General features: G+C 43.7%; 1 protein-coding gene across 1 annotated transcript in view; it reads left to right on the forward strand.

Moving 5' to 3' along the window:
- Spon1 (spondin 1) overlaps positions 1 to 26792 on the forward strand; it is a 289221-nt gene that overhangs the window by 63535 nt on the left and 198894 nt on the right. The window contains exon 3 of the mRNA XM_038335002.2: positions 15195 to 15328. Coding sequence (XP_038190930.1) covers positions 15195 to 15328 — 134 coding nt within the window. The remainder of the gene's footprint in view (positions 1 to 15194; positions 15329 to 26792) is intronic.

Here is a 26792-nt window from a genome sequence, read left to right on the forward strand (position 1 = left end):
TTAAAAATCCTGGAGTAGGCTGCAGGAGCCAGGCAAGCACACAAGTGGTCCCATTGAGGGCCAGATCAGCAGACGCTGTAAAGGAGAACAAGAACATAAGGATGGAATACCTATGCAGTTTAGAATGGAAGAACAGGGAGATGGATCCATTGCAGAGAGAATCCAACCACGACCAGATCACATGCCAGGAATGCAAACAAACAGCAAACAGTGAGAGAAGCGGAAAAGGGAGTGGGGAGGGGGAGTAGAAGCACAGCAACCGAAAACCATGGACATATGGGGGTTCGTTTAATTGTTTCCACACCAGCAAAAAGTTTTAGGCATCAAGGATGTACAGTGTCAAATAGCCCCAATTTAAATAGATTTTGTAAAAGTCAGCCCGAGGACTTTTGGGTAATCAGGCTTCAAATTGTAGGTATCCATTTCACAAGTCTGTGCCAGGATCCATAGCCTAGCGCAATGCGTCCACTGTGGTAGACTTTGGGTCAAAACAAACCAGAGGGGTGTGAGAAATACTTTGAAGAGGACATCTCCTGAAAAAGGGATCCCACAGAGCAAGGCAGGTCCTTGTCCCAGCAAGAGGTCAGGTGCCTGGACAGCCCAAAAATCATGTGAGGCCCTGGACTTGGAACTCAGAACTTACCCAGACGAAGCTGATCTTAGCCTGGCAGAGAGTAGGTGTTGGGGAGAAGGGTGTTTTCACACCACATGGCCCCGGGCCAGTGGGAGAACAAAATACCCCCTTGGTGGGACCTCCAGATGAAAAGTTTCTGCACCCACCCCGATAAGACTCTCCACTGATGCAATAATCCAAATCAGACCAAATCAAACCAAATTAGCAAAAGCCCAGGTTTAATGGATATCAAAGCTCCCAGATGGCTTTCCAGCCCTCCAGAGAGGAGACAGGGAAGGAAGACTGGAAAACTATATGTTTGTTCTCTGGGGTACAATTTAAATACCCTGTGGGAGTGATCTTGAGTATCTCTGGGGAGGGGTCACCATTTTGCAGGCTTTCTCAGAGGTGGAGTCTGGACTGAGGGAACTCCCAGGGTAGGGGACTTGGGATGGAACTTCCACCCAAACATTCCAGACTGTTTGGGTATGTGGATGCTAGGGACTGGGGTAACACTTCCAACAAATGCTGCCCATTGTACTAGGTTTTAATTTTCTCATCTTCAGGGTCCAGGAAAGAAACTAGACTGAAATGACTGTTATTTAGATGGTGACAATCGTGGTAGAGTTCCCAGGTCCGCTAGGGTCAGTGCTAGAACGTGAAGTCGGTTAGGGTTAGGGAGAGAAGAAAGGGTTCTTGCAGATCCAGCGCTGTTTTGGAAGAAGCTGGTATTTTCTGAGGAGCAGAGAGCTGTTGGGCGTGTTCTCTGAATCCAAGGAAACAGCCCCTTCTGTTCCATGTTTAATTACCATCTGGCTACCGAGATGGAGGATAAACAGCCAGATTTACCTGAGGTGGCTTCAGTAGCTTGGAAAACATTCTTTGTTGTTTCAGTTCTGGGCCAGGGGCCTTAATCTTCTCCCCAGCTAGAGTCTGTGTCAGGGTTCACATGGACCAAATTAAGCCTTGGGTTTAGAGAACTTTGGATCAGAATCCAGACCAGATCACACTGAGCTTCATGTCAAGTGTACAATGATATGAGCGTGTTAGACACTCAGTGGACAGTAGATTCTTTTTTTTTTTTTTTTTTTTTTTTTTTTTTTTTTTTGGTTTTTCGAGACAGGGTTTCCCTGTAGTTTCTAGAGCCTGTCCTGGAACTAGCTCTTGTAGACCAGGCTGGCCTCGAACTCAGAGATCCGCCTGCCTCTGCCTCCCGAGTGCTGGGATTAAAGGCGTGCGCCACCACCGCCCGGCTAGATTCTTATTAAATATTTGATATTTTGACTTTCCCAACGTGTTCAACCAGAATCCTCCCATGGATTTTAAAGACATAGGGCTCAAGGAACCTTCAGAAGTTCTTTATGACAATGATCACAGGGAGTCTCATTTGTGCAAACCCAAGAAACTCACATTGTTTGGAAATCCACAACACTGCACAGGGGTGCCAAGTACCCTTTAGGAAAACATAAAGTAAAAGTGCTGTTTGTGTTTGGGGTAGGAGTGTTTTGCTGTCTAGGGCTTCTCTCGTTTTGTGGTCCTATGGGACAAAGCTAGACTAGAAAGAAACTTCTTGTCTGGCATATGAGGGATAATGCCACAGGAGAGGAATGGGCATTCCAGTCAGGAGGCCTGCACTCCATCCCAGGCTCTGCCATAGTGGAGCGTGGAGCAGCCGACTTCACCCTCTACATTGTAGTGGCTTCCCCAATATCGCTTCTTTTTCAGTGTCTGAGGGGAATGGGAATTATGCACGTACAGTCTCTTACCTGAAGGAAGCTCTAAAAACACGACTATTACTAGTGTCAAGGTCATTAACAGTATCTGGGAAAACAGCTCACTAAGGCAGAAGCCCAGGGAATTGCCATGAACGGAGCTCGGGTGGAGACTGTAGCCAAGATGAAGACAGAGCGACCTTGAACCGAAAGGAGGAGGCAAGTTCAGTTGGTTCTCTATGTCTGCACCAACTGGAGTCAAAAAATACTTTATTTTTTAAATAAATTCTTAAAATATATGCGGACTTGTTACTGTTTTCTAAACAATAGGCTGCATTGTTGATTTCCATTCTGTAGGTACTACCGGCAGGATACGCATGCATTATATGTACGTGCTGTGCAGTTCCGCACATTGCTGGAACCAATTCCCCACTGATCCGGAGGCTGGCTGCACACATCGTTCTTAAGGACACATCTGCTATGTGCCAGGCACCATGCTAAGTCCTGAGGAAATGTGGATTTTTAAAGAGGCCCGGGAAGTGGGAATTGACCAGGCTTTGGCAGGAGGAAGCACACAAGCAGAGAAGCCAAGAACAGAAACTCAGTAGAGAAATGGAGCAGAGCGGAGCTTTGGGGTGGGAGGGCAGAACAGACCCTGTCAGAGCCCTTAGTCCCATCCTGGAGCCCGGAAAAGCTGTGCAGCTGACTTTAGGAGGAAGACTTTAAAGCTTTTTGTGTGGTTTTCAAAGGTTCCACTGGCTTTCAGGATGGAAAAAACTCAGAGCAAGGCAAGAGAATGGGTCTAGATTTGCCCAGTTTAACCTGGGCAATAGTGAGGAAGGGGGCAGAAACACAAGTGCCCTCCGCCCTCCAGGAGGTAAAATAGCATGTGGGTGCGAGGGGGGCAGAGCAGAGCCAACAAGGACACCTGTTGTTTCTGAGCTACACAATTGGAGCAAGACCAGATCAGAGGGAACGTGATTAGGTCAGTTATTAGCAAGGTGGCTTTGAGCTGGTATTTTTTTTTCGGGGGATGGAGAGCTAAGTAAATCCCAGAGTAACCAGAACTAGAAGACAGAAGCTTGAACATGGAGCTCAGTAAGGCCGCCAAGACCGGAAATGTCAACTCATGAATCCTTCCACGGAAGTAATAATTAAAGTCAGGGGCTGAATGGGAACACCTGCAGAGACAGACTAAAGGAGGATCTAAGAAGTGTTTAAGATTGAGCCTCGAGCCTGTTGCAGGCCAGTAGAGGAAGGTGAGTAGGCAGAGAAAGGAGGAAAAGAGTGGATGGGGAAGGTCAGGCTAGGTGTAGGAGAGACACCAAGATGAAGATAAGCCACAAGGCAGGGTTGGGTAGTGGTGTGGTAAGAACCAGGACAAAGGATGTGTTGAGTTAAGCGTTGCAGGAGATGTAGCTAGAGGCTCTTCAATGGTATGAACTGAAAATACACAGGGCTGGGTTTAAAAGAGGAGGAGATGAAGGCAGTAGGTTCAGTCAAGTTGTTGGGTGATTTGATTATGGCGGAGAGGAGAAAGGAAAAGTGACTCGGGTATGGAGGGCTGAGGGAGAGTCTTTGAACTTGAAAATGAGAGAGTGCGGTGCTTTAAAGGGTCACAGGAAGGACTTAAGTTGCAGCAAATGTTGAATCTGGAGAAAGGGGACAAGTATTGGTGTCCGGAAACAAAGCAGACATGAGGAAGAAGGAATGTGTCTCTGTCAGCACAGAAGTGAGGGGAGCCGGGTGGCAATGCCTGGGAAAGAAAGCGTTTTCCCGATAAGAGCTGGGTTGTTTCTGCAAAGCGAAAGGACAAGCGTGAGAGAGAAGGTATTTTAAACCTCTGTTGTGACTGGGAAGGAGGCTGGATTCGCCGTATGTGTGCAGCAGTGTGACAGGGCAGAGCTGGGGTTAGAGACAGTGAGACTGGACTTGACTGACCGGATCCCAAAGTTCTGTGAGACAGCACAAAGATTTCGATCGTACTAGAAATATAAAATGACCACAACATAAGGGGCTTGCATAGACCCTTCGGGAATAGCAACACAAGTAGCTAGCATAGGCATAAAGTTGAGCAAGGAAGGGAGACCCATCATTGCTTTCTAGATGTCAGAATATATTATAATACAGTGTGGGATGGTAGCATGGGGGAGCAGAGTAGAGAGCCCAGAAACAAATGAGTTTGGGGGGACCTGGTACATGTTAAGATTACTTTCACTGACTGAGAAAGTTTGGTTTCGTTTGTTGTTTCAGAACCATTAATTGCAGCTCTGGGAATGGGGGAGTCTTGTTCAGTGGTAGAATGCTTGCTGAACATGTGGAAGAGGCTGGATTTGATCCCCAGCTCTGCAAAGAGTACCCTAAAAAGAGTATCTAATTTGGATAATAAATTACATGGTCAATCTGCATGAAAAGAAAAGTGGGGGGAAAAAGCAGAGGAAGTGCCATTAAGTGGAGGAGGCGTGGCGTGTCAGGAGCTGAAAGGTGCCATTCTGAGAGAACAGAAGAACCAACAAGTCTTTTGAGGACTTGCAGATAAAAGAGGTCACAGGGTACCAGCGTCTGAGTGGTTGTGATCCCTGAAAGCACATATGCTCGCTCCTGTTCGCCAGCTTGTCTGTATTAGAAGATAGACATCGGTGTGATTGGATGATGAGGGCAGGAGCCATCAGGAATTGGTTCATGCCCCTTCACAAGAGGCCGGAGGGGGCTTACTTGTCCCTTCACTGTGTGAGGGTGTGATGCAGTGGTGCCCTCTGTGATGAGCAGCACCTTAACCTTGGCTCCCAGCCAAGATCAGTAAGAAATACACCACTAGTCCTTATTAGCCCTGACCTAGAGTATTTTACTATTATAACCTGAAAGGACCACGCAGAAGGGCTAATTGCTGCCCCTGATGACAAAGAGGCAGACAAGCAAATCCACAGAATCACCACTTAACAAAGACCTTGCTGGGAACCTTGGCCAGGGCAAGAAAACCTGCCCCATGACAGATGAATTACTGGGGGCTTCCTGCACATCCTTCCAAGAGGTTTCTCTATAAACATCAGGGATAGCCAAGCCTTAGAATACCCCAGCACCCATCCTTTGTGAGTTTAACACCAGAAGGTCTACCAAGCTCTCACAATGGAAACTGGGGGAAAATGTCTCATGCTTCCAGTATTTTATAATAGTCAAGTAGTCTTCTCATTACCGCGCCTGTCGGTAGGCTGGGCTATGCCAGTTCTAGGCAAGAGAAATGCCCATCTCTACACCCCTGTTCCAGCGAGAGAGGAAAACTGAGAAGCTCAGATGAAGTTCCTAGGCCAGGGTCACCATTCACCTAAGGACAGAGTCCCAGCCACGGGACTGGAGACCACTTCCATTCCCCCCCCCCCAGCCCACAAAAGCCCTATGCTTGGCAGCTGCGCTGACCCCATCTGTCATGTCTGTCTTCCAACAGGAAAGGATAATGTCCATTAAGAGATGAAAACGCAGTTCAAAGAGACTGAGCAGCGTCAGAGCAGAGTCAGAAGTGGCAGGAAGTTTTGGAATTAGGGTAGGAATTTTAAAACAGGACAATTAAAATGCCAAGAGGACAACGTGTGAGAACAGATGGGGAATGTAAGCGGCGGGGGGGGGGGGGGGGGAGGGCAATGGAAATCTGGTCCCGAGAGTTTGCAAAGGCTCGCAATCAAAGACAGTGTCACAGAAATGAAGAATGCCTTCGCTGGACTTGCTAGAAGACAGCATGGCTGAGGAAGGAATCTCTGAGCTTGGAGATGTATCTTTGGGAACTCAGAAAAGAGAAAATAGAGAGAAAAAATGGAAGGGGGAGGAACATAGTCTCTAAGAATTTTGGAATAAGCACAAAAGATACAAAATGTGTATAATGAGAATATGAACAGGAGGAACAAAAGGGAAAGGGGAAGAGACTTACAAGTTAAAGTTGGGTACCGCATTCCAGACCTAGGAAGCAGAAACAGGACATCTTAGGCCACCTGGGCCAAATAACTATACCCTGTCTTAAAAAGAAACAAACAAACAAAACCAAAATAACAACAAACCAAAGGAAAGTAGAAAATAAGGAAAGAATGAAGGGAGATAGCATGTTTTAAATGTTAAGAGAAAGGGAGAAAGGAAGAGAGAGAGAGAGAGAGAGAGAGAGAGAGAGAGAGAACAGAACTCCAAACCTAGAATTCTGTACCCTGCAAAATTATCCTTAAAGAGTGAAGAAATAAAGGCTTTCTCAAATAAATAAAAATTGAGGGTGTTTGTTTCCAGTTAGAATTACATTTCTAAAAATGGTTTTAAAAGGTATTCAGAAAGAAGGCAGATAATATAGCTTAGAAGAACATCGGGGAAAAAAAGCCTCTTTCCTTTGTCTTCATTGATCTAACAGGTGACAACTTGTTCAGAATAAAATAAGCAATGTACTAAAGGGGTGTGTGTGTGTGTGTGTGTGTGTGTGTGTGTGTGTGTGTGTGCGCGCGCGCGCCGCGTGTGCAGTCGCGCCAGGTGTTCATATGCAAGCTTGTGTTTAAGCGAAATTCTTGACAATAATGACATAAAGGATGGGAGAAGGAATTGGGAACATTTTGTTAATACAGGGCACTTATAGCACTGTGAAGTAGTCTGCTGTAATTTGATTAACTCTGAATGTATGCTGCAAATTGAAGGATATCTATTGAAAATGGCTTTTATTTTTATTTTTGGTGTATGTGGTACATACACGTGCATGTGTACATATGTATGTGTGTGTGTGTGGAAGTGCCCATACATGCACATGTCGGGAGGTCAGTGGTCGACAGGTGTCTACGCTCCACCTTATATTCTTGCCAATGTCTCTCATTCTCATCAAGAGCTCTCCATTGCAGATGGACTAGCTGGCCAGCGAGCCCTGGGATCCATCTATCTATTACTCCCCAGGCTAAGGGTACAGATATGTGTGCTTGGGATCTGAACTCAGTCTTAATCCTTTTAAAGATAATGTTCTTACCCACTGATTATCTCTCTAGCCTCTAAAATGATTTTTTAAAAAGAATTAAAAGTGTGCAGCTAAGAGGGGAGAGAAAATAGAATAAAATGTGTTCAGTGTTGACTGGGTAGAGTCACAAAAGCAAGAAAAACAGTGAAAGAGAAAAATGGGCAGGAAGCAAGGATAAAACATAGAAAGGAGTAATAGATACAATCAATCCACTAATCACATCGAATGTCAGTGGTCTAAACCCACCAGTTAAAAGACAGAGGTCATGTGAGAAAGATCCACCATGCTAGTGCCAATCAAAAGAGAGCAGAGAGCAGCTTGCTATGGGACTTTTAGTCCGAAACAGCATCAGAGCAAGAGCATCCATTGGCAAGTGGAGCATTACACAGGTTTAAAGAAGCTAGTTCTTGAAGAAGATACAAAAGTCTTCCTATATAGTTGACCACAGAGCATCGAAAGTGTCCAAGGAAAAAAACATCAAAGAAAAGTCAAGCCCTTATCAGAGCTGAGACTTCAACACACTTCTAGCAGGTGAGGACAGATCCAGGAAGCTGGGGGCGGAGTAGCAAGAACTTTACTGAGTCCCCTGATCACTGGTATCACTGGCCACTTTACATGTTAACAGTACATCCCACACTCTTAGGTTTATGTGGTACATTTGCCAAGCTAGAGCACACCACAGCCCCAAAACAAGGTTCACTAATTTAAAAGAACAGACATCACACAATGCCCATTCTTAGCCTACATAAGAACTAAGCAGGAAGCCAATAAAAGAAGCTTGAAACTCTAAAGCACTTGGAGCGTAAATCGCCCATTTCTAAGAAGAACTTCAAATAAATGAACAGGAAGACACAGCTTATCAAAATATGTGTGATGTTATAAAAACAGTGCTTGGAGAGAAAGTTATAGCATTGAACGATCTTTTTCAATGAAGATTTAAAACTCAGTAGTCTGAGGTTTTACCTTAAGAAACTAGAAATATTGTAGCAAAGGAAATCTGGGACATTTTCCAATAAAAGGAAGTAGTTTTTAAAGCAGTAGAAATCAATGAAATTGAAAATATGGGATCACTAGAGAAAGATAACAAGGCCAAAATCTGACGGTTTCTTTTTAAAGACTAATTAGCTGAATAGCCTTCAGTCAGCCTGAGAATGAAAAAACACCGATTGCTGAAGCAGGAACTAAAGAATAAACATCACTATATATCCAAGGGTTACAAATATTTTAAATAAATAATGTGAGCAACTCTTATGACCACAAATTTTATAACCTAGATTAAAACCATTCGATTTCTTAAAAATCATAATTTTCCAAAAGTATTATCAGAATAAAAGACCTATGTCTATGAAAGAGATCAAATCAATAATTAATAATCCCTCAAAACAGAAAATGCCAAACCTAGACACAGTCACTAGTGAATACTTTGAAAAGGTTTAGGAAGAGGTTACACAGAGTCTATAGGCTCTATTGGATGATAGAAGCGGAGGGGACACTTCCTAACTCCATCTATGAAGACACTGTCACTTTATTAACAAAACCAAAGATATTACACAATAGAAAACTACAGAGCCAATAGCTCTTGGGACCATAGATTTAAAACTCCCAACAGAAAAGTGATTTGTAATCATTCTTGGCTGAAAAGCCTACAGACTGGAACGGTTACCAGACTAGAAAGTACACCTACATGTACAATAGTTGCATCTTGGAAGTAACCACCGGCTGTCTTATTGGACGTTAGGACCACTCCATTGGGGGGAATTCTTGCCTGGAACCATCAAAGTAGCCAACCACCCATGGCTGGTAAGGCCATGGACCTACTATTCCCACTTTCCTAAAACGGTTATATTTCCTAACTGCATTCTGAATACGTAACACCCACAGGGAAGTGTAGCTCTCACGGCTCATCAAGAAAGCTTCTTTCTGCAGCCTATGGAGACCATTGCAGAAGTTCACAGCTGGTCAGGATGCAAGACCCACTGGCCAGGAAGTGCTCAACTCCAGCTGATGCATCTACAACACAACCCCTAGCCACAAGGCTCGGGGAACATCATGGGAGAGGGAGCAGAGAGTAAGGACCAAGGGTCAGGATGTCTGCAGAGAGATACTGACTCCTTTACGCAATAAAGCAGCTGCACCCATAAAATTTCAATAAATACCTAAAGAAGACCTGGGTAATGATGTGTCTATACAGATGGGGAAATTTCACAAGGCCCCACCCCTAAATAAAGAGCTAAAGGCTCTTTATAATTATAACTTTATAATTAGTGCTTTCTGGGAGAGGAGGACTCTCCAAGGACAAGTTCCCTGATAGGTTACCTAATCCCAAGTAATCAGCACTAAACACATATAAATATAAACAACACTACATAGACTAGGTGATTGTATTTATGTATACATATGTACATATAAAACAGTAATAATTAAAGAGTAAATTTGAGAAGAAGTTGGAAGTTGGGAGAAATGGGAGGAATTGAAGAATGAATAAAAGAGGTGGAAATGATATAATTCTTACATATGAAATTCTCAAGAAACAAATTTTAAAAACTCAACAAAATATAAAATTTACTCTAAAAATTCTTAGAAGTATAATTGTTCCATAAGACTTTTTCCAGGAGTTGTGCTGGTCTTATGTCAACTTGACACAAGTTAGAGTCATCTGAAAGGAGGGACCCTCAATTGAGAAAATGCCTCTGTAAGATCTGCCTGGCTGTAAGCAGGCCTGTAGGACATTTTCTTAATTAGTGGTTGATGTGGGAGGGCCCAGCCCATTGTGGGTGGTGCCATCTTTGGGCTACTGGTTTGTGTTCTATAAGAGCGCAGACTGAGAAAGCTATGATCAGCAAGCCAGTGAGTAGCACACCTCCACGGCCTCTATGTCAGCTCCTGCCTCCAGGTTCCTGCCCTGCTTGGGTTCCTGTCCTGACTTCCTTCAGTGATGACCAGTGATCCGGAAGTGTAAGCCTGATAACCTTTTCCTTCTCAACTTGCTTTTGGCCGTGGTGTTTCATCACAGCAATAATAACTATAACCAAGACAGAAATCGGTACCAGGATTGTGGGATATTTCTGTAACAGACTTGATCGTGTGTTTTGGGGTGGATTGTGGAAGGACTTTAGAACTTTGAACTGGAAAAGCCACTGAGTGTTGAAACCTTGGTAAGATGTTCTGTGGGAGCTTGGAAGATAAGAACGTGGACAGCTGACAGACAGTGGTGGCGCACGCCTTTAATCCCAGCACTCAGGAGGCAGAGGCAGGCGGATCTCTGAGTTCCAGGCTAGACTGATCTACAAAACGAGTTCCAGAACAGCCAGAGCTATTACACTGTTTTTGAGAGAAGCCCTGTCTCAGAAAAGAAAAACAAAACAAAAAGAATGGTGATAGCATTGCAGATGATGGAGGCCTGGCTTGCAAATTTTCAGAGGAGTCTGAAAATCCTTTAATGACTCTATCAGTACAGTTTGCTATTCTGAGATAAGAATCTGTGGTTCTCAGCAAAATTCTTCACAGACCTCAAAAGAACAGTACTCAACTTCATATGGAAAAGCCAAAAAAAAAATAAATAAAACCAGGATAGCCAAAACAATCCTGTACAATAAAAGAACTTCTGGAGGCATCACAATCCCTGATTTAAGCTCTACTACAGAGCTACAGTACTGAAAACAGCCTGGTATTGGCATAAGAACGGACAGGAGGACCAATGGAACCGAATAGAAGACCCAGATATCAATCCACACATCTTCGAACACCTGATTTTTGGCAAAGAAGGAAAAATATCAAATGGAAAAAAGAAAACATATTTAATAAGTGGTGCTGGCATAACTGGATATCAACATGTAGAAGAATGAAAATAGACCCATATCTATCACCATGCGCAAAACTCAAGTCCAAATGGGTCAAAGACCTAAACATAAAGCCAGACAGACTGAACCTTATAGAAGAGAAAGTGGGAAGTACACTTGAATACATTAGCACAGGAGACCACTTCCTAAACATAACCCCAGCAGCACAGACACTGAAAGAACAATTAATAAATGGGACCTCCTGAAACTGAAAAGCGTCTGTAAAACAAAGGACATGGTCAACAAGACAAAATGACAGCCTACAGAATGGGGAAAGATCTTCACTAACCCCACATCAGACAGAGGTCTGATCTCCAAAATATACAAAGAATTCAAGAAATTGGACACCAAAAGATCACATAATCCAATTTAAAAAAAATGGAGTATAGACCTAAACAGAGAACTCTCAACAGAGGAATCTAAAATTGCTGAAAGACACTTAAGGAAATGTTCAACATCCTTAGTCATCAGAGAAATGCAAACCAAAACAACTTTGAGATTCTATCTTACACCTGTAAAAACGGCCAAGATCAAAAACACTGATGGTAACTTATGCTGGAGAGGTTGTGGGGAAAAGGGAACACTCCTGCATTGCTGGTGGGAATGCAAGCTGGTACAACCCCTTTGGATGTCAGTGTGGCAATTTCTCAGAAAATTAGGAAACAACTTTCCTCGAGACCCTGTAATACCACTTTTGGGTATATAGCCAAAGGATACTCAATCGTGTCACAAGGACATGTGTTCAACCATGTTCATAGCAGCTTTGTTTGTCATAGCCAGAACCTGGAAACAACCTAAATGCCCATCAACTGAAGAATGGATAAGGAAAATGTGGTATATTTACACAATGGAGTACTACACAGCAAAAAAAAAAATAACGACATCTTGAACTTTGCAGGAAAATGGATGGAGCTAGAAAACATTATTTTGAGTGAGGTAACCCAGACACAGAAAGACAATTATCACATGTACTCACTCAAAGGTGGTTTTTAAACATAAAGCAAAGAAAATCAGCCTACAAACCACAATCCCAGAGAACTTAGACAACAATGAGGACACTAAGAGAGACTTACATAGATCTAACTACATGGGAAGTAGAAAAAGACAAGATCTCCTGAGTAAATTGGGAGCGTGGGGACCTTGTGGGGGAGGGCTGAAGATGGAAGGGGAGAAGCAGGGAAGGGAGCAGAGAAAGATGTAGAGCTCAATAAAAATCAGTAAAAAATCCCTTACTGATAAAAAAGAAGTGGTGGGGGAAAGAGATGTGGCAAAGGATGCACAGAAAGGGCAGTGAGTAAAGTGAGAGGAGCCTGGAAGAGCATACTATTCTAAAGCCAAAATCCTGAGCATGCTCTTAAAAACAATACAGTCAGATGTTCATGATGGGTCAGATACATGTTAAGGACTGTGAAGTAACCTGGATCTCATAAAGTAGATCTAATTGGGAGAATAATTTTGCCAGATCATTTTGTGTAATTACCTAATTTATTCACTCAAATTATTTTTTTCAGAATTCTCTTATGCTTTTACTCTATGATGAAGCAAGGATTAAATTAGTACAATGCAATGTATGTTTTTGTTGCCTTATCAATTAAAAAAAGTGTAAAAAAAAGAATCTGTGGTTCTGATTATCTGGGGCTGAACCAACTGTGGTTAAGAGATGGGCACCATCAAGGTGAAGTCCTCTGGGAAGTGTCTCCTCAGGGTGAACATACAATAACTGTCTTCTAGAGGCAGCCAAGTTGGTACCTTCTACTGGTAGCTAAACTCAGTAATGTCATAACCATCCAGGTGGCGCTGGTTTTAAAGGCATAAAGGGCTCCTAGAGAGCAGCTTGGCATTGGCACTGTGTGGCAGGGTTGGAGTCCCTGAGGAAAACCGAGGAGAGGCTATTGGTGAACGTGCAACCCAGCTGCAGCAGAAGAAGCCAGCGTGGTGGAGATGCTGGTACTTGGGATGACTACCAAGATGAACAGGGATAGTGGAGGAAAACAGCCTGAGCCTAGAAGATAAGTTGTGTGTGCCGCAGAGGGGCAGAGCCAGAGAAGTGGTCCAGTCCCTTTAGAGAACCCCAGAGGATGGTGGGTGGATCCCAGACACTGGACGTTGGATTATTTACACAGTTGGAGTTTGGTTGTGCTTTGTTCAGATTACAAGTGGGCTCTGGTTCTTAACTTTCTGAAGTAAGGAAGTATCTAATTTATTTTTGATTTTTTACAAGAGCCCACAGGTAAGAGACTTTAAACTTTTAAACAGATTTTGGAGTTTCGAAAGACTTTGGATTTTACATGAGAGTTTGGTTATTTTAAAGACACTTTGAACTTTCAAGTTTTTGAATTTTTAAAGACTGGGACTTTTAAAAGTTGGACTATTTCATATAGCGATGTTAATATTAACATGTGCTCTTTTGGATGAATAAGAAGGGGGGCTGTGGCTTCACACTGATGTGTTTATGTGTCAAGCTGGCAAGGGATCCATTGTGCTGGCTAGATTTATGTCAGCTTGACACAAGTTACAGTCATTTGAGAGGAAGCTACTTAATTGAGAAAATTCCTCCCTAAAATCTGACTGGAGGCAGGCCTATAGAGCATATTCATAATTTGTGATGAATGGGAGAGGGCCCAGCCCATTATGGGTGGTGCCACCCCTAAGCTGGGGGTGCTGGGTTCTATAAGAAAGCAGGTTGAACAAGCTAGTAAACAACACCCCCTCCATGGCCTCTGAATCAGACTCCAGGTTCCTGCCCTGTTTGAGTTCCTGTCCTGACTTCCTTCAAAGATGGACTATTGTCTTAGTTTGGGCTTCTATTGCTGTGAAGAGACACCATGACCACAGCAACTCTTATAAAGGAAAATATTTAATTGGGAATAGCTTACAGTTTCAGAGGTTTGGTTCATTTTCATTATGGCAGGAAGCATGGTGGTGTGTAGCAGGCATGGAGAAGGAAGCCTTCCTCCTTCCCCTACAGTGACACACTTCCTCCAACAAGGCCACACCTACTCTATCAAGACCACACCTCCTAATAGTGCCACTCCCTATGAGCTTATGGGGACCAATTACATTCAAACTACCACAACTCTGATGATATGGAAGTGTAAGCCAAATAAACCTTTTCCTCCCCAGCTTGCTTTTGGTCATGGTGTCTCATCATGGCAAGAGTAACTCTAAGATAGTCGGTTGAACCTGGATAAGTTTTCCATGCTTTCAGTAAATAACTTTCCATACATGCTCATGCAAGCTGCTCTAATTAAACCCAGAGAATACACACCACACCCCCACGAAAGCAAGAGAGGTACTTGTTGGGAAGAAGGATTTCTTTGGAGGAAGGAAGGGAGATAAGAAAGGGTAATGGGGATTGAAATTAACTAAAAGTTATTATAGAAGCATATGAAACTGTCAAAGAATTAAAAATAAGAAATAAAGATAATAAGTACAATTGAATACAATGGCTTTCACTAAAGGCACTTACTTTAATTCTTCGAGAGGGTTCTACATGCAGGCAGAAGATCTAGCACAGTCTGGAGGAATGAGAATGGTTACTATCTTGGTTATAATGTCCTTCAACATTACTGGGATTATATTTGGAAAAATATGGAGAATGCCAATTAAATAGAAGGCATAAGTAGACGTTACAAAGGTAGGTATTGCAGGAAACTAGGTGACTTCTGTGTTTTCCTATAATTCCTCCACAAGGGCGTTTTAACATTTTAATCAAGTTCTAAAGTTGGAGCTCAGCAAGGTTCTGTTTGCTCCAGGAACACCCTCCTCCTCCACCTCTGAACAGGATATGGATAGGTGACTGAGGAGCAGCGAGAAGGATCATCACCTAGGGGCTGGTTCCTCCAAGTGCTGGCACAGTGTCTGGGCCCAAAGAGCACAGATGTGCCAGATCTTTGTAATCACATTGTGCCAAGCACTATTCTGGGGCCTGGGGATCAGAGGCTGCTAATGCAAAATGATGTGTCTAGAAATAAAATCAAGTCATCAGAGTCCCCAGAGTTACTCTCCCCACCCCCAGAAGGACACTGCATTTTAATGTATTTATTTTCCTCTGATTTTCACAGATCATAGATGAAGAAGAGACCCAATTTATGAGTAACTGCCCCGTGGCAGTCACTGAAAGCACTCCTCGGAGGAGAACACGGATCCAGGTGTTTTGGATAGCGCCACCCACAGGGACAGGCTGTGTGATTCTGAAGTAAGTGATCATGGCCTCTTTACCCACCTTTCTGCAGTGATCAGAGATTTCCTGTGTGTCTGCAGGAAGAGGTGTGGCTTCTGGGACATCAGGCAAACCCTTCCCTGGTCTTCCATTTTCTCCATTCTAAATGCATAAGGAATCACGGGTAAATAATACAAGCCTGGTGTCTTCATTTGGAATTAATGTGGTTTTTTTTTTCTTGCGATTTGAAGGATCCCCATTGACTAGCATCCTTAAACTGTGCTCTGCCTGACCTAATGCTCAATTGCAACCTCCAGTTGCCCAGGCTCGTCTTTACAAACCTTTCTTCCACCTTGGTTGGCAAAGGCTTGCCGAATACGCACCAGGAGTCAGGTCGGATCTCCAGCCCTGCACACACCATGAGCAGTGCACACCTGCAGTCCCAGCACTCAGAAATAGAGGCAGAAGGAGCAAATGCTCGAGGTTATCTGTGGCTACAGAGTAAGGTTTGAGGCTAGCCTGAGTTACACAGGATCAAGCCTCAAATAAAATTGCTCCCCGCCACCACTTCCCAGGCAGCCTCTGGGTACGTGGCCACAGGGAGATCTTTGACCAGCCAGAATCATTTCCTCTGAAAGGCAGCATTATCTCAAAGCTGCATCTCCGGCTTATGAACCACAAGGTGATGCTCTTTGAGATATAAACAGATGGGGAGGACAGTTATTTCTGCAGTCAGATACATTTAGATGCTGTGTACTGGATCTCCATTTTATGGACCGATAGCGTACTAGCATGGTTGAAGGCCTTGCGAAGTCCTACCAAAAGCTAACAAACAAGCCAAACACTTTGTCATTTCAGTGGTGTGTCCCAAACTTACCTGATGGGAAATCCCCTTCTAAATCTTTTATCTTATGGCACCAGTTCTTTGGAGTAGGTTTAAAGGCCCATTTCAATTGATGTCAAGACTTTTAGGATTTCAGACAAATGGTCATGAGGAGAAGGCAGGACTCCAGTTTAAGCATCCAAGGCATCAATTACTGTTTGGTTCAGTATGTTGGCACATGCTTGTAATCCCAGCACTTAGAAAGCACAGCCAGGAAAATCAGAAGTTCAAGGTCAGCTTCATCTACATAAAGAGATTCAGGTCTCCCTGGACCACATAAGACAAGAGACCCTTTTCTCAAAAAATATGTACGTGATCTTTTTCATGGAGGTAGAGAATTGAACTTTGCCAACCATGTTCTGTCCTGAATCCCCAAAGGCCTTTTCTGTGAATTTGCTTCAGTCGGTAAATGTGCACGTGTAGACCCATATTGCTATTGATCCAGCCCACCCACCTCCAAAAGCAGCTGATAACAGGGTCTCCCGTGACTTCAGCTACAGCTGGCCAATGGGAAAGAAACCCACGGAGGCCTCTGGAAACACCTGCCTATTGCCAAACTCAGCCTCATCTTTCTGGCCTCCCTCCACTGACACATCATTTCCTCCTCCCTTAGTTGAACACGCGTTCTTTCCCCCAACTTCTTGTTTGACATGCTTACCTCTTAGCCCTTATGTACATTGATAATCTAAAAACTCAAGCTGTAGGATTTTTTTAAATGAAATAAATCTATAAATCACAATACTAAGCGTGTGCTGGTTGAAATGTGGGCCTTGAGGGACTAAGCAAAGACCACTGAGAAGGGAGGCAGTGCATGCTGCAGCTGACTGTACCCCAGGGGAGTCAGTTGCCACCACAGGCTTCCAGTAGAGAGTGAAAGACAGGAGGGTGCTGGCGAAAACCTCTGGGTGGATGTGGAGGGGTATGTGTGTGTGTGTGTGTGAATGGCTTCAGGTCCACTCTGCTTGGAGGTTGTTGCCATGGGGGAGCTGGTGGCAGGCTGACTGGAAGAAAACATCCTATATGGTTTGTGTAGAGCATACATTTGGGTTCTCTAGCTGGTCCTCAATTGAGAATAGCGGAGGTAATGGGAAAGGGGAGACTTGGCAGTCAACAGGCAACTCCCGAGGAACTGGTGAGGATGTGGGGTGGCAGGTTCCCACAATTCCTGTCACATACAGTCTTTATGTATATTCAGTCCCTCAGCTTGGAGGCTGGGTTCCAGGCTTGGCCTTCTAGTACCCAGATCCCTAATCCATGGTAGCCTGGTCCCTCCACAGAGCCTGGGCTCTAAAGATGAAGCTTGGAAACAGTCCGCTGGGTCACAAGTCTCTCTGTTCTCAAAGCCCTGGTTCATCTGGCCCCACATCTTGGTTTTCTTTTCTTTCTTGTTTTCGCAAACCAGAGCTATTTGATCTTCTGGTGGAATCCAGAAAGGCATCCTTTGTTTACCCACTGGCAGTCAGCATATGCGAATGTATGTTTTTCTGTTTTAACAATGAACATATGTGGCCTGTTCGTTCATGCCCTGACAAATGTAAGCGAGCTCTTATTTTACCTGCCCTTTGTGTTATCCAGGCATTGGAGGGTTTCAGTTCTGCACCATCTAACAGGTCAAATAGGGAAGAGAAAACAACCAGGCAATGTTTTCTAAGTGTCGGAACTCAGCTACACATCCAGCTACCTGGCAGGCTTGGGGTAATTGGCCTGCATAGCTAACTCACACAGGAGGAGACAGGCTCTTTGGAGCAAGGCAACTTGAAAGTCTTTATTCTTCCTTTCTCCTGAGGGAATTATATCTAAGCCACAGCGCTTTGTTTAAAAACTTATAATTCTATAGGTGAGATGTAAACACAGTCACATTGTAAACTTTTACGCAACACGAAAAGGAGTGAGGTACAGAAAATATATATTTAGAATACAGAAAAATTGAGAAATCCTTGACAGTCTCCTCAAATATTCCCAGCATTCCCCATGTGAAGGCAGCAATCGATATCAGCTTTGTGGGTGTGTTTTAAAGTTGTGTGTGTTCACTTACATTCTGAAGGTACGTGGAGCATGCGTTAATACCCTGCACTTGAATGGGTGCACACTCGGGAGAACTTAGCAGAAGCAGGTCTGGATCAGAATATGCGTATTTATAGTTGTGTATTTATATTGTTTAAGCTACTGTATGTTATCTGTGGTATGAACGTGCGAATCACGCTCCAAGAAGTTCACATTTGAATTCTCTCATGGTCTCTTTCCTCTCCCTGCTACAATCAATGATCTATAACAGACAACCAAGTACATGCCTTTTTGAGCAAATACATTTCTATTCATAGCAGATGACAAATCACAGAGTCATAAGGAATGCATATTAATGATTTCTACAGACACCACCACATTGTCCTCAAAATTAGTGACAGAGCCTATAACCTTACCTGCTTAGTAGTCCCTGACATTACCAATTTCAAGAGCCTTCTGTGTGAGAATCAAAATAATATCTCAGGTTAATGTACTTGCTACCTATTGTACTATTAATGCAGACTGGAGTTTGCATCTTCAGCACCCATGTAATTGCTTTGTGGGTATGACAGCCACTGCCCCCCCATTATTGCAGTCCTCTGTGTTGACCGAGTTTTCTGTCCCACCAGGTCCTACATCCATTTAGTCCCAAATAAACACACAGAGGCCTATATTAATTATAAACTGGTTGGCCTAGTAGCTCAGGCTTCTTATTAACTCTTATAACTTATATTAGCCCCTAATTCTTGTCTGTGTTAAACACGTGCTTGGCACTGTTTTCAGTGAGACATCTTGCATGCTCTGTGTCTGGCTTCCTCATTGCCCTACCTATACTTCCTGCCTGGTTGGCCCACCTATACTTCCTGCCTGGCTACTGGCCAATCAGCATTTTATTAAAATACAACTGACAGGGTACAGACCATTAACCCACAGCACTTCTGGAGGAATAGGCAGAGGCTCTCTGGAGCAAGCTGGGTAGTGAGACCAATTGAATGGGCAAGATCATCAAGAGACCCTGCCTCAATATGTAAGGTTAAAAGCAATCATGTAAGACACTTGATGTCAACTTCTGCCTTTCACACATATACTTACACATGTGCTCACACTTGCACATACATTATGCCCCCACGTATCTGTCTCTCGGTCTCTCTCTACATACATACAAATGCCCCAAAAAAGCTTGATGTTTTGATTAAAAATATGCATCTGTGATTTCCCTTAGGAATTTAAGTTTTACATCTTAATCAAAAAATAGATTTTCTATACTCAAGGTTATAAATATATTTCATATTTATATTCCTAAAGATTTTAAAATAGGCTTAGACCTTTTGTCTTCCTAGAATTTGAGTTTGTTAATGACATGGTATCAGTAGGCCACAAACAGAAAATGCATGGCCTGCTCAGCTCAAAGTGAGGTACCAGAGGAAAGTTGAAAAGATACAAGAAATATCTCTATGGAAGAATAGCAATGGAGGGAGACTGATATCACGCAGGTCTGAAGGCACAAAGGGAGTGGGGGAAGGTGGGAGAATGTTCACCCCTGACAGGAACCGAGGCCTTCCTTTAGAGAAGCAGCTAGCCTGAGGGAACCCCACAGAAACTCTAGCCCTCTTGTGTGGTTTCCCTCTGGGTTTCCGCTTTGGCCTGACCAATGCACAGAGGTCCCGGAGCCCATGTAAGTGGTTCATAAAGAGCATCTATCCAAGTAAAGCCCAGGGTTGGAGAGCTGGGTAGCTCTCTGGAGCCGCAACCTGGAGACGGCAGCACAGAAGGGAATCGGAAAGCAGTCTTCTTGACAGAGTAGAGTTAGCAGTCCCCCGTCCATTTGTTGACTGGTGCATTTTTTTTCCCAATGGCGTGGACTGCTACTTCATGAAAATCAAAACTGTGCATAGCTCTCCTCAGTTTGGCTGCTAATCTAACTAACATGACTACAAGCTTGACTATTATCGATTATCCATAAACAACCTATATTTCCTAATTATACATTATATTTTAAGATGAACTATACAATCACAATAGCTTAATCAAGATCGGAAATACATATACATATAACAAAATTGACCTTAAAATCCATACCAATACAAATTATTCATATCTATATCATATCCCCCTTTAAATGTAAAAGAACGTTTATAAACAATATTTGGGAATATGGGTGCAGTTTTTTCTCTGCAAACTGTTTTCTGCTGAATGGGGGCACTGTTATTTAGGTCTTTCATGGTATAACCTGTCTGCTAGGTTCATCTCAGTCAGCAGCTGAATGAAGTAATTTTTTGAAGATGTTCATAACAACCTTTCAGGAGGGCATGGTCTATCATACTATATTGGGATAGAAGCAATCCACACGGTGTCATCCTCTGTGAAAACAAAAGAAGACCCTCTTTTCCAAAGCATCATGTTCTTAGATCCAAATTTTGAAGTCATACCGTTAAGATGTCCATTCTGGTCTAGCCTGGCAGCCCATATAATGAAATGTCTCTCTGTATTTAGCTCCTTTACAGTCAAAAATTTCAAAGAAAACACAATAAAATACATAATCCAGACTCTTTGTGAATTTTCCATTTTTATATGGCTTATTTTTACTCTATCACTTTACTTTATTCTGTCTCTTTAAAGACTTTATTCTTTTTTTAAGGTATTAACTTTATTTTCTATATTTTTTTCTTCTCTCTCTCAAGCCTACGTACATTCATACAACATTGTGACCCATTTAAAGGTCTTTTATGTCTGAATCTGTCCTATTGTAAATCTGTAATTTTTTTTACTGTCGAGAAACATGTTCGATTTGTGCCTTTACATCGCTAAGTGCTTAAAACTCTAAGCTGTGACATTCCTAGGTCAAAAACAGGTACTGTGAGCTTGCCACGCCCAGTCCAACATGGCAGAGCCGCTTGTGACTGAATCAGTTGCTGCTCTGGGCTGCAGAGCAGCTAGCTGTTCTGGATGTTGGCTTCACCTTTCTCCAATTTCAAAATGGAGGATGTACCATTTTGTGCTAGCTCTGGGGCCGCCAGGTAGGAGCCGTACTCAGCACTTTAACTCTGAGACTGAGTGTGCAGCGCAGAAACTCTTTTCATCCAAGTTACAGCCAAATCTGATACACAGAGCACTGTGTGGCCTGGAACATCTCTCTGTATGGTGGCAGAAATCCACCATGCTCTCCCGCTCACCTAAGCCTGATTCTGCGGTCTGCTCAGGTGCAGGCAGGGAGCACTGAGCCATTGGCATGGTCTCAGAGCACTCTCCTTCCGATTCCAAGCAGGAACACAAACATCCAGTCCCATAAAAAGCCATTAAAATGCTTTAAAGCCAGAGTTTGCATTGACAGCACAGCCCCAGGAAGCCAAGTTTTAAAATGGGTCAGCTTTTTTTCTGCCGCTATTGCCCAAACAGGAAATCTCTCTACGGCACATCCTAACAAACAGCAAAAAGCTGTGTTAAACTCACTCTCTCCTTTATTTAAAGCCCTCTCAGGTTTTTAAGTGGATTTAGCCCCACGTTGGGCACCACTCTGTAGATGGAGCAGCGGGCTGTGTCCTGCCACCCGGCTAGCTTTTCACCTGAAATAATTACATGGAAACTGTATTTATTTAAACACTGCCTGGCCCATTAGTTCTAGCCTCTTATTGACTAATTTTCACATCTTGCTTTAACCCATATTTAATAATCTGTGTAGCACCACGAGGTGGTCACTTACCAGGAGAGATCTTAACCTGCATCCATCTCAAAGAGGAGAAGCGTGGCGATTGCCTATGGTCACTGCCTGAAGCATCTGCCTTCTCTCTCCCAGAATTCTGTTCTGTCTACTCTGCCTACCTAATTTTCTGTCCTATTAAAGGGACAAGGCAGTTTCTTTATTAACCAATGAAAGTAACACATAGACAGATGACTCTCCTCCATCACTGGCCTTATTTTATGCTCGTCCCACTAGCTCTTATAACTTAACCTGCTTCTCTTCCTCTATGTTTTGCTTCAGGGCTTTTACCTTTCTTTCATTCTGTATGTCCTACTCCATGTCTGGCTGGCATCTCCATTTCTTTCTCCTTCATTCTTCCATCCCTTTCCTTCTTTCCTACTTACTCTCTCTGCCCACTAGCCCCACCTATTCCTTTACTGCCTAGCTATTGGCCATTCAGCTTTTTATTAAACCTATCAGGTGCCTTAGGCAGGCCAGGTGAAACAGCCACACATCTTTAGAGTAAACAAATACAGCATACACAAATGTAATGTGTCTTTACATAGTTACAGTAATATTCACCACAGCTTTCGTGAATCTGGTTTGTTACCTGGTTATTCTTTCTGATTACTCACCATGCTTATTGACCAGAGTTTTTGACTTAGACAATACTACATTCTCTCAGTAGTTCTAAAGGTTTGTTCATGCATTCTTTAGAGGTTGAGTATAATTGTTGATATCTGAAAACTATAATAATGAATACTTATACCTTTTGTTCTTTATGTTTTGATTTTAATGGGAATGCACCATATTTTACTTTAAAGTATTTGATGTGGTTAGAAAAAGTTTCAAGTTGATGTCATCAGTAAAGTACGGGAAGACTCTGCCTGGTTGGGCCAGTTTCCTTTTCTTTCATGGTGAAGGTAGCATTTACAAGATTAGCCAGCCAGTGCACCTGCCAGATACCAAAACTGTATACCAGAAAACTGAGGAAAAACTCAACTTAGAATGTAAATAATGATCCCAACTTGCAAAACACTTTTAGCCTAGCTGTGGTATAAATAAAAATATGTATGCAAAAATTAGCAACCCCAAGACAAAAAGAGGGACAAGCTCAGCATGGTTAGAATTTAGAGAGAAGATGGCTGGGGAATGAAATCACAGAGCTTCTTGGAAATATCAGCAATTATGTCTTGGTGGCAATGATGAGTTGTCTGGGCAAATGTATGGGAAGAGGTTACTCCAGGCAGAAGAGCATCAGAGTCAGAATCTTAATGAGGACTTGGAGGTAAATGCTGCTCTGTGAGACAGTTAATAGACAGACATTTTGATCAGGAGATCTCTGGGGCCAAAATCCATTAACATATCAGAGATGTCATCCAATGTCAGCATGAAGAGACTCAACCTGATTCAGGAGCATCAAGGGAACAATTAGAGGTTATTAAACCGCGAGGCTGTACACTGGGAAGTTTTATTAAAGCTAACAAGGAGGTTTAAGATCTAGCCACAGAGTTCTGGACAGACAAAAAAGGAGAGGCAATAATAACAGTGAGTGATTCTGTTGGGGATGTGGCTCACTTGGAAGACTGCTTGCTTAACAGGCATGAAGCCCTAGATTCTATCCCCAGCCCTGGTTAAAACAGCTTTAGTTCAAGGTCATTCTCAGCTGCAAAATGAGTTCTAGTCTAACTTGAATTAAATGAGACCCTGTTAGAGAGGGGGATGGAGAGCGGGGGGGGGGGAGCAAGGGAGGGAGGGAGAGGGAGAGAAAGAATGAATGGAAAGGAAGGAAGAAAAGAAGGAAGGAAGGAAGAAAAGAAGGAAAGAAAGAAGGAAGGAAGGAAAAGAAGCTGCCAGCTGTATTGCAGAGCCCTGATTTGAAGAAGGAGTCTTTATGTAGCCATGCCAGATTTATATCCCTGGTAGGAAAAGCTGGAGTTTGCTCTGAAGCCCATCTGGTTGCTTGTGAAGGCCAGCAGGCAGCAATGGCCACTTCTCTCTTGGTGAACCTGACACTGTTTCCACTTTGCATTTGCATACAAATTTGCATACTGCAAAGCATTACAACCAAGTAGTGGATTAAAAGACAAAGGATAAAAAAGTGCCTTAATGTAAGATAGATGCTTCCAGACTGCACGGAAGGATGTCCTGTCCCCTTTAGCCTGACCAAGTTTTGTGTCTTGAGGTGGTCCTCTCTTTTCTGGGCATTCATTATCTTCAGGTAGAATTCCATCTTTTGCTCATTCCCACAGGAAGGATCTGAGAGTGGAAATTCTCCTGAGGGCAAGGCGGATCATTTGAGGAATTCAACTTTTATAAAACAATGGAGACGTAGCCAAGAGTCAAGTACTGTTCTGGGTTACAAACACTCCTTTCCTCTGTAAAGTAGCCTTCTGGTGTAGGTGTGAAGGAGAAAGCTGAGGCACAGGGAGGATAGAAAGGAGGCTAAGTGACTTCTCAAGGTCATAGAGTAGGCGACCCAGCTACACGCATTGGAGCTCCACATTGCCCTTCAGCACTTAAGACAGGGGCTGTGGGTCAAGCTGAGATTCCACATCTCCTCTTCAAACACTATTAGTAGTCAGGTCTTCAAATGGTGTGTGCTGGTTTTTTTTCTATTGTTACTTTTATCCATTGCCTTATCCACAGAGACTTTGTATCTTACTGTGAGGGGAACCTCTGACATGGTCACATGAGCTCCTTGCCCTCCAATCCCTCTTCCCCTTGATGTCCTGCCTGTCTAACAAACCAAACACCGCTTCCTATCACCCTAAGATACAGTTCAAGATCCTGACCCTCCAGCAGGATGTCCCATAAGCCTCCTCGGAGCCACTCAGTGAACCTGGCTCTACAGCCTTTCTCCTCTGCTCATTGCTTTGGTAGCATTTATTGAGCACTTCTTGTATGCAGTCACTGAGGGCATGGGATGGAGCCTTTGAGCCAAAGACAATCTATAAATAATACAAACCAGGTGCACAGCCCTTCGTCTGTAGTCCTGAAATCCAAACACTGAGATTAAAAAGATTTTTCATTACTCATTTAAGGCCCAGACCTTCCCTGGACTGAGATGACTACCATCTTTAGTGTGAGATAAGGGTGATGATGAGACCCTATGGGTGTGGAATATATACTGTATTATCTATCTGGAACCCCCAAAATCAATTCTAAAATATATCTGGCCTCAAGGGTGCATGTGGCCTTGTTCATTCAATTCAGAGTGGGACCCTGGAAGCTTTACCAGGGTCTACAGAAGAGGGGATAGTTGTGTGCTGGATCCCTAAAAGAGGACAATTCATCTTCCCTGAGTGGAAACACCCTGGTCCAGGCCGCAGTTGCTGTACGCTCTCTAAGCTCATTTGGTGTTCTGTGTGGCCAAAGAGTGAAGTCAGAATTCTCCAGCAGTATTTGAAGCCCTTCACAACTTGCTTTGGTCACTGCCCAGTGCTAGGGATGGAACTCAGAGCCTTGCACATACTAAAATGTGTTCTACCACTGAGTCACATCCAAGCCCTTCTCCACCCATCTTTATATTGTTACACAGGACTATGAGGTTTACAGAGGCAGGCATCCACTTCGTTTCTCTTTGTCACTTTAGTGTGAAAGATGATAAGCCACAGCCCACGGGCCAAGTCCAGTGCTCTATATTTTCCTCCTCTCTCTGTCTCTCTGTCTCTCTGTCTCTCTGTCTCTGTCTCTCTCTCCCTCCCCCTCTCTGTGTGTGTGTGTCTCTCTGTTTCTCTCTCCCTCCTTCCCTCCCTCCATCCCTCCCTCCAATCCCCCCTCTCTCTCACATACACACACTTCTACTGTCTCTCTCTCCCTTCCTCCCTCCCTCCCCCCCGCACTTCCTCTGGAGCACAGCCATAGCCTTTTTATTTATCTACTATTTAGCGTGGCTTCCGTCATCCAGCAGGGGAACAGAAAGCTGCATCATGCTGGGGAGATGCTCAGTAGTTAAGAACACTGACTGCCCTTGCAGAAGACTCAGGTTCAGTTCTCAGCACCCACAGGATGGTTCCCAACCATCAGTAACTCCAGTTTCAGGAGATCAGTGCCCTCCACAGGCACTGTTGGCATGTGCACTAAAACAGGGACCAGTCAATTTCTTCTACAAAGGGGCAGAATGCGAGAGGTACAGCAGGCAGGAAAAATGTGCACCATCCAGTTCCAGCGAGACGTATCTGGTTGCCGCAATGGTGGTTGCAGGCACAGGTGGGCTGGGAGGTATAAAGAGGCACGTAGACATGACTCCTAGACTGTGTTCTTCTCCTAAAGGCCCCAGTGTGATAACATTGGGAGAGATACTGGATGACTGGAGCATGAGGTGGGGGACACAGTGATGGGACCAGTGCCCTTATGGAGGAGACAAGACAGCTTTCTTCCTCTCTGTACACAACACTGTGCAAGGTCATGGAAGCCAGCCATCTGCATCAGCAAGAGGGCACTTCACAGATACCCAATCTGCCAGCGCCTTTGTTTTGGCTTTCCCAACCTCTACCGATAAATTTCTGTTATTTGCTAGCTATATTAGTTGATAATATTTTATGATAGCAGCCCTAATGTATGCAGTGTGTGTATGCATGTACATGTGTCTGTCTGTCTGTCTGTCTGTCTGTCTGTCTGTCTATATAAGTGCAGGTGCTCATAGAGGTTAGAGAGAACTGGATCCCCTGGTGCTCAGGCAGCTGTGAGCTGCCATGTGGATGAAGGGAGTGGAGCCTGAGTCCTCTACAAGAGCAGCAAACGCTGTAGCTACTGATCTCATCTCTTTGGCTCCCACCACCTTATCTCACAAAGCTCTGCAAAGACCTCACTAACCTGAGGCTCAGAGTCTCCAATCTGGGGAATAAAGCAGCCATGTTGTGAAACTGGGACTTAAACCTGCTGCCACCAGACTCCTGGTCAGCCAGTAAATGACACGGGGAAAGTTTTCC

Source organism: Arvicola amphibius, chromosome 1, assembly GCF_903992535.2.
Source record: "Arvicola amphibius chromosome 1, mArvAmp1.2, whole genome shotgun sequence".
Lineage (NCBI taxonomy): Eukaryota > Metazoa > Chordata > Mammalia > Rodentia > Cricetidae > Arvicola > Arvicola amphibius.